This window comes from Lotus japonicus, chromosome 4 (assembly GCF_012489685.1).
Source record: "Lotus japonicus ecotype B-129 chromosome 4, LjGifu_v1.2".
NCBI lineage: Eukaryota > Viridiplantae > Streptophyta > Magnoliopsida > Fabales > Fabaceae > Lotus > Lotus japonicus.
In genome coordinates this window covers 18,943,709-18,956,556 of record NC_080044.1, presented here as the reverse complement: position 1 = coordinate 18,956,556, position 12,848 = coordinate 18,943,709, and the positions used below count along the sequence as shown (strand labels likewise).

The 12,848-nt window shown below is 35.1% G+C and overlaps 2 protein-coding genes across 2 annotated transcripts; one reads left to right on the top strand and one right to left on the bottom strand.

Annotated features, from left to right (window-relative positions):
- Positions 1–7,547, top strand: LOC130711125 (26S proteasome non-ATPase regulatory subunit 4 homolog). Its single transcript, XM_057560617.1, has 10 exons — positions 1–197; positions 345–458; positions 594–699; positions 1,112–1,226; positions 1,315–1,524; positions 2,455–2,767; positions 3,711–3,834; positions 4,304–4,407; positions 4,530–4,598; positions 7,225–7,547. Exons 1-10 carry the CDS (start codon positions 186–188, stop codon positions 7,273–7,275), a joined length of 1,218 nt encoding a protein of 405 aa, XP_057416600.1. The 5' UTR covers positions 1–185; the 3' UTR covers positions 7,276–7,547.
- Positions 7,548–11,544: 3,997 nt separating this feature from the next.
- On the bottom strand, positions 11,545–12,522 carry LOC130712422 (uncharacterized). The gene has a single exon (XM_057562258.1). It carries the CDS (start codon positions 12,520–12,522, stop codon positions 11,545–11,547), a length of 978 nt encoding a protein of 325 aa, XP_057418241.1.
- Between the last annotated feature and the right edge of the window lie 326 nt (positions 12,523–12,848).

Sequence of the window (12,848 nt, the reverse complement as noted above, 5' to 3'; positions counted from 1 at the left end):
ATCGCGTTAACTAAAGAAAAAAAAAAGAAAAATTAAACGACTAACAAGAAAAGAGAAATAAAGAAGAGTTAGCCTCCTTTCGCAAGTAACCTGAGTTTCTCTAATCTCTCTCCTTCCCTCCGACAGAACCAGTGCTTTCTCTTCCACTCTCATATTCGATCTCTTCTCTTCTCAACTCTCCAACCATGGTGCTCGAGGTAACCCTAAATTTCTCCTTCGTCAACGACCTCACCGTGCCACGAAGAATCCCTCCTTTCTTCTCCTTGTTCATCTGGCCAATTAGGGTTTTTATTTTTCATGCTGTTACTGCAACAATTTCTCATAGCGTAATCGTTTTTTGATAGGCGACGATGATCTGTATTGACAATTCTGAATGGATGCGTAATGGGGACTACTCTCCTTCTCGATTTCAAGCCCAAGCAGACGCTGTCAATCTTATTTGTGGTGCTAAAACCCAGGTTGATTGCGATTTTTCAGTCATCTTTTCAATGATGTTGTATTTGAGAATTGGATTTTACATTTAGTTTGAATTGTGGTGATTGCACGGGTTCAGTTATGCTCATGAATTTTTGTTTTTTTGTTTGGTGATTCAGTCTAATCCTGAGAATACGGTTGGAGTTCTCACGATGGCGGGGAAGGGTGTTCGTGTTTTGGTCACCCCTACCAGTGATTTGGGAAAGATCTTAGCTTGTATGCATGGTCAGTTTCTATTTCTTGATATATTTGTTTTCCTTTTCCTTATGATTTAAGTACTTGCCCTTGCGAATGTGCCATAGTGGGGGGAATTTTTGGGATGAATGGATTGAATTTGATTGCCTTGTAGTGTTGCCAGTGTAAGCATACTGAGATGAAATCTGTATATTTACTATATTAAGTTTTATTGATTAATGCTCGGTTTTGCGAGTAATTATGTGGAAGCTCTTAGGTTGCTGGAACTTGTCAGTTCACAAGCTATTAGTGAGATTAAGCTTTCATGTAACTCATTCTCATAAATGTTGATCAAAGGCAACAAGTTTGCAATGTGTTATTCTGACATATATCTTATTGTTGGAATTGAATTCTTCTGTTCGTGAGAGTTTATGTAATTTTCTCACTTTTCTTCTTAATTTAGGACTAGAAATAGGTGGTGAGATGAACCTAGCTGCTGGCATTCAGGTGGCACAGTTAGCTCTTAAGCATCGGCAGAATAAGAAACAGCAGCAAAGGATTATTGTCTTTACTGGGAGGTATGAACAGCTATTCTTTTCAGTTTTATTTTGATGTTTTCATTTGCACCTGTTTCTCTCCATTTTTATCTCATTCTGTGTTTTTTAGTCCTATCAAGCACGAGAAGAAAATGTTGGAGATGATTGGGCGAAAGTTGAAAAAGAATAGCGTTGCACTTGACATTGTCAATTTTGGTGAAGAAGACGAGGGAAAGACAGAGAAGCTGGATGCACTCCTTGCAGCCGTTAATAATAATGATACCAGCCGCATGGCTCATGTTCCACCTGGTCCAAATGCTCTATCTGATGTACTTATAAGGTTTGTGAGTTCAATTTCATCTTTTGTGCTTTTTCAATGTACTTCCTTTCTATTCAGTATTCCCATTTGAACTAGAATTTCTGCTTCCGTAAAAGCATTAGCTGTAAAATGCAGAGAAGTTCTATCTTTGCTGTTTCTACTTGATTCTGCCCACTTGTATTCTAAAAGCTCAATAGGAGAGTTTAGACTTTGGAATCTTGTGCATTTTATTTTCTTGGTTGTTTACTCATTCCTCAAATAGCAATTAACTCTTCTTTGAGAAACACATTCTGAAGTCCAAAGCCCCTCAGAGTCAGAGGTCAAATCTTTTGTTTGAATAATCCATTTTGTACAGATCACAGATCACATGCCTCTGTCCTCTGTGTATGTGTGTCTTGCGCAATTCAAGTTCCAAAACAATGAGTCATTTATTTGAGCTGCAAGGAAGCAGCTTCTTCTCTGGAAGAAACTTCTTTGTTTTTTTATCTGAAATCCTCAAGGAGCAATGGTTTTGTCCTTCTGCTTTTCCACAGTTTCTGTTGGTTTGATAGAGAGCTTTTGATACCAAGGAGGAGGCCTAAATTCTATGGCTTTATGCAGTGACTCTTTGCAATTGTTTGTTTGACTTAATTAAAATGAACAGAAATATTTATCAGGACTTATTAGTGTTCCCTTGCAGCTAAATATACTGTGGGACATATTGATATTTTAGGAGCAATTTGGTGTTTGGCCCATGAATGTTTCCATCTTAAACTTGCGGAGCGATTGGGGAACCCTGTTGCTTTCTTAATATTTTTTCTCTTATCCTTGTTTCTCACTTGTATTTATTTGTTTTACCTTTTAGAGGATTCCTTATCCTTGCTTCTGTAATTACTTTCTTTCTCTGCAATCAAATGATTTTTAATTGATAAAAGCCTTCTGGGATAATTAAGTAACTTTGCTTTGTGGTAGTACACCAATTTTTACTGGTGATGGAGAGGGTGGAAGTGGTTTTGCAGCAGCTGCTGCTGCAGCAGCAGCAGCAGGTGGTGTATCTGGATATGACTTTGGCGTGGATCCGAACTTGGACCCGGAATTGGCTCTTGCTCTAAGAGTTTCAATGGAAGAGGAGAGGGCCCGACAGGAAGCAGCTGCAAAGAAGGCTGCAGAGGATGCTTCCAAGGAGAATGGTGGTGAGCAGCAAGCCAGCTCGCAGGATGCAGCCATGATTGAGCGTGCTAGTGAAGAAACTTCAGAAGCTGCGACTAAGACAAATGATATGATGGTTGGTGTAATTTGTTGATTTAGCCGTGTTCATTTCTTGTTTGTCGTATGGCTTGTTTGGATTATAAGAACAATTATCTATATATATGATTGACTCATTCTGACATGCTACCATCTGCATTGATTGTGATGACCTGTTAGTTATCACATACTTTATGGAGGTGTTGCATCCCATAACTAACCTTGGAATAGTTGATTTAATATGTGTCTACGTGTGTGCGTGCATACAGACACACACACACACATAGACATCACATAGATGATCCATGGCATGGAGATTTAACAAGGGTTTACATGGGTTGTTGATTCCGTAACACGACCCTCCTCCAGTTATGTAATACACATAGGAAGATTTAAAAGATAGACTAGACGGAGGACAGTCTAATAGTTAGAGCCTTAGAGGTATGGGGATGGGGATATCAAGGTAAACTATAGGTCAAACTATCAAGTTAAGAGAACTTTGAATTCCAGTTATCTACATAATTATGCATGATTAATGACAGAATATTGTGGCGTTGTTTGATTCATGTAATTGACCTCACCTAATAGGAAGAAAAGGCTTCCGTTGTTGTTAATGATACTTTAGGAGTAACTCTTGCCGAGTTACTCCACTTTGTAACTTCTCATGTAATATGAATTTAGAAAATTCTGTTGAATTATGTGATATTAACGTGATAATTATTTATGCCAAATTTTAGTTAAATCTGACATTCACACACACGCGCACACATATATATAAATTCATATTCTATAATTTTATTTAAGCAGACTCCTGGAGTAAGTGGATCCTAATCCATGTGTGCGTACACACACACATAGTATATATATTGCGTCTACCTCCGTTGCTTTTTTATCAGTTTTGTTTGTATCACGTTTATTCTTCCTGTAAACCGGTATCAGGCATAGTACTTGTTCTGTATGAACTGACTTTCACATTGAAATAGGACGATGAGAATGCTCTACTACAGCAGGCCCTTGCTATGTCAATGGATGATCCTGTGATTAACAAAGATATGAGAGATACAGATATGTCTGAAGCAGCTGCAGATGATCCTGAGTTAGCTTTAGGTGAGTTTCATGTTAATCATTTTTCATTAAGACTTCAGTGGGCGCTTTGCAATTCATCCTAGTCTTGTCATCTAAGGGCTTTCTTGTTATGTTGGTTGGTGAGTTATTGGATTATGGAATTAAGAAAATTTCTGTTTTATTTTGGTTTGGCAATAGGGATAGAGAGTTTTCTAAGTCCCTTTGGTTTGGTTTTGAAGTGGGTATTTATGATCTAGAAGGTATTCAATTCATTACATAGGGATTGGTTTGAATGGATTTTATGCATTTTCTCATATAACTTGTGCTTTTCAAAGGCTTTGGGTTTTTTTTTTCTTGTGGTAAGCTTTGTTAAATCATGAATAAATACTTTTTCTTCTCTGAGAAGTTATGCTGATTATGAAAGCAATTTCTACATCTACGTAGAATTTACGGGAAAGTTGCAGTAGTTGTCCTGATTTTCACTGATCACTTGTCTTTTATTGCTTGGAAGCTCTCCAATTGTCAGTAGCAGATGGCAGTGAGGACTCAGGAAGCCAGTCAGACATGAGTAAATTGTTGGCAGATCAGTCGTTTGTATCTTCTATCCTTGCATCGGTATGTCTGATGAATTATAAAATATAAATCCTTTATATTTTCCAGTATGTTCTTGAAATGTATAATAATTGAATTATCTGCATTATGTTCTACAACTGCATTATAATTCTTCGCTTCTGCAGCTTCCCGGGGTTGACCCAAATGACCCATCTGTCAAAGATTTACTGGCCTCCATGCAAAATCAGTCTGAAGTAAGTCTTCTTTTATGGAAAATTTAATTGGGTTTGAAAAGAACTTCATAGAAAATCGCATAGGATGTGCATTTGAATTCGGTGTAATCTCAATTAGTCTTGAGATCCTTTAGTTTTGAGGACCATAGTCGACTTTTAGGTGGAATTATATATTAGGAAGTGACTCACGTGACAACATAATCAGCAAGTGCCTTCGCCAACTAATTTGACTAGGAAAAAATGTGCTTAGCAGGGATAAATTGGTCATTATCATATGTTCATTAGTCATTACTATTTGTTTGTTCAATATTCTCGCTGTTTTTCTTTTAAGGCTTAATCCAGTTTTTGGTCCCCAACCTTTTACATAAATATGGCTTTAGTCCCTCGCTGGAGTAAGTGTAGGGACTGGTCCCTCGTTTTTCGCAAAATGTTTGGTTTTCGTCCCTCCGGCCGTTTGGGTCAACGCCGGACCTCCGGCAGCCCATGTGGCGGTCCATGTGGCATTGCCATGTAATTTAATTAGTCCAGTTGGATTTTTAATTTTATTTAAAATTCCACAAGGGTAATTAACAATTTAATTAAAAATATTAATTAAAAAAAATTACAAAAACTCTTATCCCTAATCTCTAATCCCTAATTCTGAAATCTGGATGAACTTAATTGAAAAACTTCTTCATCCTCTTGATTCATCATCTTCTCCCTCATGCCTGTGAGGCATTGTAGTCAAATCGAGATACGTATCGTGTATCGCTAGACCCTAATTCCGTGTCGCGTATTGTATCGTAACGTGTATCGTAAGATACGGACACAAAAAAAATTAAGTCATAAATTAAATAATATACTGATATATCATCTAAATATAGTTCAAAATAATCAAAGATCCAAGTCATAAGTAGAAAAATAGTCTCACAAAGTTCAAGTTCAACCTAATTCCAAGTCATAAGCCAAACTTAAGTACTAAACATCAAAGAGATGAAATTAAATGCCCTCTCCCTAATTCCAAGCCATTAAAGGGCTGCTGAAGTTGAACGTGAAACATGAAAGGGCTGCTGAAGTTGAACGTGAAAGGGTGAAAGAATCAAAGAAAACATCACTTTTTAGGGCAATTTAGTAATTTTTAATGAAATTAAATGCTTACTCCCTAATTTCTAGGAGAGTAAGATGAAACTGCATTTGAAAAACTGTTTTTGTATCGTATCGGGATACGTATCGTGCGATACGCACGATACTGACTACCACCACAACTCTGCTCCGTCCCTTCATTCCTCGTCCTTTGCCATCCCGGCCTCCTCCTCTACCGCCACCTTGTGCCTTAAAAGGGTTACCTCTACGTCCTCCTCCTCTTCCTCCATGACCTCTCCCTCTTCCTCTATCAGCCCTTCCACTGAACCCACCACCACGACCTGGAGACATTCAAACACCATAATCGTCGCCGTCCTCACTGCTGGCAGAGCCTCCCACCATGGACCGCACACACGCTCTACCAGAACCCAGACGTCGACTTCCAGCATCCCAGATATGGGTTGTTTGGTCTGAAGATCTGGGTTTTTTTGGTTTGAAAACCTAGGTTTTTCATTCCCTTTCTCCTATTCTGCCTCTCCCTCTTCTCTTCATCTCTAATCCTCTTCTCTTTTCCTTCATATATCCTACAAAGAAACAAACACAAAACCTTAAACTTTTCTAGATGTTGTGTCTGTTTTCTTTGTTCATTCTGTTGTTTTGTTATTTTCTATTGCTTTCTTCTCTTGTTCTGTTTTGTACTGTTAACTTAGCTGGAGGTTTTTTCCCAGCCTTTTTCTTCACAAAAAAAAAATGAATGAATAATGAATGAAGTTAGGAATGTGAATATGTCCAGCTCAAACAATAACAATGCAAGTCTGGGTTGGGTTCTTTGCACGTCTAGGTTCGATTCTTTTTATGATGATGATGGGTTGAAGATGATGTTGATAATGATGAAGAAGATGCAATGAATGAAGATGATGTTGTTAATTAATTTAATAATTAGTGTTTTAATTTTTTTAAAATGAAAAAAGAAAAGAAAAATTCCAAGTGGACTCATTAAATGACGTGGCAATGCCACATGGACCGCCACATGGGCTGCCGGAGCTCCTGCGTTGACCCAAACGGACCAGTCCCCATACTTACTCTGGTGAGGGACTAAAGCCATATTTATGTAAAGTTTGGGACCAAAAACTGGATTAAGCCTTCTTTTAAAGTCTTTTAGGTGAGTGGGGGCTAGTGTGGGGCTTGAAGGACATTAACAAAGAGTTTCTAGTAATTGGCCAATTTAATTGTCTTGTGTCATTTATTCTATTTGAATACAAGCAGGTCAATAGACTACTATATAGATGCTATTTGAACACATTTATGCCCAATTTAATTGTCTTGTGTCATTTATTCTATTTGAATACAAGCAGGTCAATAGACTTCTCTATAGATGCTATTTGAACACATTTATGCCCAATTTAATTGTCTTGTGTCATTTATTCTATTTGAATACAAGCAGGTCAATAGACTTCTATATAGATGCTATTTGAACACATTTATGCCCAGGACATCACATGGCTTGCATTTTTTAGATTCAACTATTGATGTTTTTGTACATTTTCTGCATTATGATTGGTTTTCTGATTGTGCTGTGAATCAGCCCCAACAGAAGAATGAAGACAAGCCACCAAATGAGGAGGAGAAGAAATAATCTTGAATGTTCTATTTCCGTTCTTTTGATGGGCACGTTAGTTGCATGTTGGAAGGTGGTTTTAATCAGAGGATTGTTTCATTTGTATACAGATTATGGAGTCTCCCCTGCTGATTAAAATGTATGCATGTCTCAATATGTATGAATGATTGATCAGAGGTTAAAAGCCTATGTCAATGAGGGCTTAAGCGAGTACACGGTTTTATCATGAATACATCCTGAAATGTACTTTAATGGTATTACAAAGTTAATACGACTCCTTTATTTCATAATTTTTTTTTTTTGTCTAAAAGCAGATGCACAGAGCTGACTACTTTGTCTTTTATACACTTCCTATCATTCCGTCTTTTGCCCGGGTTTTGTTAGGCCTGCATATTTAAAAATTCATTGACAATTGATTCTAAAGTTATAATCAATTAAGAAGAGAATATTTTGAGAGTAGACAAAGAAGAGAACCTTTTTAGAGTAGCTTTTGGTTGTTTGAATTAATTTTAATGAAATATGTTGTGTTTGATTTTTCGTTCAACTGAACGAAATGTGAATGGAGCCTTGAGCTCTTTTTCATGTTTGGTGCATTGCAATTCTAATCCCACATTCCAATGCTTCCAAATCTTAAACTTGACCAAAACATATGTAGAGATTGATTAGAACATGTTAGTAAGATCAAAACAAAAACATAATTTTTTTCTGTTATAAAAATTACATGATAAAAAATATGATATATAATGTATACGAGTAAACATTTTACATTTAAGTATATTAAGGTATTGAAATGTAATTTTAATTTAATTAATTTTTTAAAAACATTACCATATAAATATTCTTTTCATAATTCTTAGAATATTTATTATTTGACCAAGTATTTTAAATTTATTTCATGACATTTTACATAGATTAGATCCTCATATTTAGTTATTATATGTATTTTCTTTATGTTACTTCCAATATATAGTTTTACTTGAAAAACTATTTTGCCATAAAGTTTATGAAAACATAACATTTCATAATGTATTTAACAAACTTTATTTTCATCTAAAAAAAAATACTTTATTATACTGACTATTTTTCTTAGACTACAAATATTATTTAAATAAGATATTCTTATAAATAATATAATATTTTTATTTCCTTAAATACTATAAATAATATATAAAGAGTTAATGCCTTTGAAGAATCACATATCATGTGCTGAAATTTCTTTGAAGAATTAGAGACAGTAAAAAATTAAACTCTAAACCACTTGATCATTGAATTTCTGATTTATGACACACATAAAAATTTCACTTTTTAACTATAAATCAGTGCTATACGGATCATCAAATTTGGAAAATGAGACTAGAACTAGAATTGTACGCAACAACTTGTAAGATGCAATATGAGCCTATGACGATCATGTGGTTGATTGTTAATTTGTTATATTATTTTGTTTTTTGTACTTTTGTCCGAACATGTAAAGCTCCTATTTTTATTTAATTAATTGTCTTTTTATAATTTTCTCTTGCCAGCTATGGCCATATTTCGTTCAATCCTTCTCACTGTTAAATCCTACCGTGTGGGCGTCCTTATTACATATTAGAGTTCCATATTTTTGCAGTAAGTTACCCTTATTACAATAAACAAATCCAAATGTAAAAGATCAAGGATCAAAACTGAATTACAGTAGTTAGTGTCTTAGTGAGGACTGAGGACCTTATTGTAATATGTAGAAGTCAGTTAAATGTTTGTTACAGCTAAGCATAGTTAGTTAGAAGCTAATCATAGTATAAATAGCTTCATCTCTTGTATCTGCGTTCATCAATTGAATAATCAGAAATCACTGTTCATCTTCTTCTTCCTTGTTGACAAGAAACTCTTCCGTGATTTCTTTGACCAAAGGCTTGAGGGAGCCGGGCTCCTCCCTGTCCACTCCAACTCTCCAAGGTCCGCCTCTGACAGGAGCCCAGCATTTCTGTTTTCTTTGTTCATTCTGTTGTTTTGTTATTTTCTATTGCTTTCTTCTCTTGTTCTGTTTTGTACTGTTAACTTAGCTGGAGGTTTTTTCCCAGACTTTTTCTTCACAAAAAAAAAAATGAATGAATAATGAATGAAGTTAGGAATGTGAATATGTCCAGCTCAAACAATAACAATGCAAGTCTGCGTTGGGTTCTTTGCACGTCTAGGTTCGATTTTTTTTTATGATGATGATGGGTTGAAGATGATGTTAATAATGATGAAGAAGATGCAATGAATGAAGATGATGTTGGTTTTAATCAGAGGATTGTTTCATTTGTATACCGATTATGGAGTCTCCCCAGCTGATTAAAATGTATGCATGTCTCAATATGTATGAATGATTGATCAGAGGTTAAAAGCCTATGTCAAGAAGAGAATCTTTTGAGAGTAGAAAAAGAAGAGAACCTTTTGAGAGTAGCTTTTGGTTGTTTGAATTAATTTTAACGAAATATGTTGTGTTTGATTTTTCGTTCAAGATCTCTTGGTTCCTAATCTATCTGTTGCCTAATATGTCCTATACTTTTTTTTCAGGAAGATGTCTCCCTGGGGCACCATCAACGACAAGGGGCATTGGCATCCGAGTGGGTTGATCTTTAGCATTATAGTCGTAGTTATAGTTTTAGGTTTTATTTTTTGCTGGATTTTTGTAATTTATCATTTTTTTGAAAACCGAGACGCACATCTTTTAGCTTTACGGGAGAGGGAGAGGATTGTTCGGGAGAGGATTATTGAGTTGTCTTACAACTCAAATAATCCTCTCCCACACGATCAGATTGAATGTGTTATTTGTTTAGAATATTTTGGAAATGACGATAGGCTTTACCGTCTTCCATGTGGACATGCATTTCATCAGGAGTGTGTGTCTCATCACCTCCGACGAAATGACACATGTCCATATTGTAGAGTTAGGATTTTAGCTTAGCTTTTTTCTTTAATTATACTAGACTAAGACCCGCGCGTTGCGCGGTTGGTAAGCTTCTTTTTATGAATATTATTGTTAAATATGATATATCTAAATGAGAAATAATTTTAATTTATTTATCGTGTACATTGTAAATGCGTTTGCTGTTATTATAGGATATCATGTTTAGAAATAAATAAATATAAGAGAAGCCAGTGTTGTATAGTATAGCCAATTCTTGTATAGTATTACTAGTGTTCTTTACCCGTGCGTTGCACGGCGATTAATTTTATTGTAAAGATAAATCAGTAGTAATGTGTTTTTAACTTAGTTTAGTCTCTTTTCAGTAAGTATATATAAAAGATATGGAACAGAACATATGTTGCAAACATGTAGATGAATTGACCATAGTAAATATATTTATTCAATGAGGTTGTAGATACCTCACATGGACTACACTTGAATAGAAATAAAAAACACGTTTTTAAGTAATACATTACATGGAAATTGAAATAAGATAAAAATAACAATGACAGCAATATGAACCCTTATTCGAAATTGTAGTCCATGGTTAATGATAAAGACTTCATAACCGAGCTTGTTGTCAATCAAACATATTTGTGCTATAGAACCTAGAAAGTAAGGGAAAATTATTAGTGTAATAATCAGTAACTAATACAAATATAAATTGTGTATAATTTGAAAGTGTCTGCTAACCGTATAGAAACGTCTATACACCTTCAAATTAGATGATCAATAACTTGCTTGATATCTTTTTATGCTGTAAAACAATAAAGAGATTAACCATATCAGTTTTTCTATTTCTACCATTGAAATTGAAATTAAATGTAAGATAAATAAACACTTACATGTCAAATATTATCGAAGACTTCTTGATACACTACGTTGCGTGTAGTGTTAGTTACAACTCCTTCGTCATCTATGATGAGCATCTTCAACCCATTTCTAGATTTAACTCTAGAAAGTGTAACATATAACTGCCCGTGAGTAAAGACAGGTCTTGATAAATACAGTCCAACATGAGATAAAGATTGCTCCTGACTTTTATTTATAGTCATTGCAAAACATAGAGCAACAGGGAATTGTCTGCGCTGGAATTTGAATGGGATGTCAGAATTAGATGGAGTTAAGCTCATCCTTGGAATAAATGTTGTTTCACCCATATTGTTTCCATTCAAAACAGTAGCAACAATTATATATTTAGTCAAAGCATTGACTATCATTCGAGTGTCATTACACAACCCTGCAGCTTGGTCTATGTTTCAAATGAGCATGATAGGGACACCGGCTTTCAGTTTAATTGCATGGTTTGGAATTCCATAGCATTTGAAATCATTTAGGAATTCAGATGTAAATCATTCTGCATTGACACCCGAATCTTCGTCTGACTTGCACGGAGTATCACAACTCAAATATTTTGTTTCATCACCAGGAATCATTGCTAACATAAAGTTGTTGATTTCCTCTACACATTCAAGTGTTGGTGCAATGATCGCTCTTTCTTGAAAGAATGAATTTTTTTGCAAATTATTTGCAAGTTTTGGATATGCAAAATTAACTAATTCAAGCAACGGTTCCTTACACTGTTCAATAAGAAGATCTAGAGGAATCTCAATAAGTGTTTCTTCCTCATCAATCGTTTTAACTGTACCATCTCCCACTTGAAGTAACCAATCTGCAAACTCTTTTATTTCTGCTGCTGAAGAAGTCGATATAGCATTTTCCAATCTCATATTAATAGTCAGCTTCATTACCTTGCAATGCTTCCACAAATATGAAGAATTGATAGCTGAACCGACAATTTCTGAACGACTTCCTCTGGAAATAACTGGAAGTATTTGTCTAAAGTCGCCTCCTAGTACCACAACTTTACCTCCGAATGGAATGTCATAACCATGGGTAAACTGAGTCTTCATAATGTCATTAAGAGATCTGTCTAAAGCTTCAAAGTAATGTTTGTTTAACATAGGTGTCTCATCCCAAATAATAAGGCTTGCTTTTTTCAATAACTCAGCTTTTGGGGAACCGTGACGAAGATTACAGGTTGATATCTCATTTATTGAAATAAGAATAGAAAACCTTGAATGAGCAGTTCTACCTCCAGGTAACAATAGCGATGCAATTCCGCTAGATGCGACATTTAAGACGGTAAGGCCCCTTGAACGCAAAGCAGCAGATAATGTATTCCATACAAATATTTTTCCCGTTCCTCCAAAACCATATAGAAAAAAGAATCTGCCGTTATCAGACAAAACAACATCCAAAACATTCTTATAAACAATCTTTTGCTCTGAAGTAAGAGAACTGACCAATTCATCATGAATCTTTACCATTTCATCCCTATTATAATTCAACTCATCTGCAACGAATCTATTTTCAAAATTATGAATTTCTGAAAATTTAGGGTATGGTAAACATGGAAATTCCTTGAGTGACCTTCCATTGCCTTGCAATATTTTTTCAATCTCAATCAGACATAAGTTCTGTAATTCTTCATCCTCTATACGAAGATCTGAAGGAAATTAAATGAAATAAGGCAAATAAATTAAATTAGAAAATAAAATTAAATGAGAAATATTGATTTTTTTTTGTTAGGACTCCAATTACATGAATAATACAGTGTAAGGCTAGTCAAGACTTTCAAGATATCTGGATTTTT

Excerpts from the sequence above, each read along its gene's own strand:
- LOC130711125 (XM_057560617.1), top strand. Across the intron at positions 4,408-4,529 it reads TATCTTCTATCCTTGCATCG|CTTCCCGGGGTTGACCCAAA; the intron begins GTATGTCTGATG and ends TCGCTTCTGCAG. Across the intron at positions 4,599-7,224 it reads CCATGCAAAATCAGTCTGAA|CCCCAACAGAAGAATGAAGA; the intron begins GTAAGTCTTCTT and ends GCTGTGAATCAG.
- LOC130712422 (XM_057562258.1), bottom strand. The coding sequence starts at position 12,522 with ATGGTAAAGATTCATGATGAATTGGTCAGTTCTCTTACTTCAGAGCAA.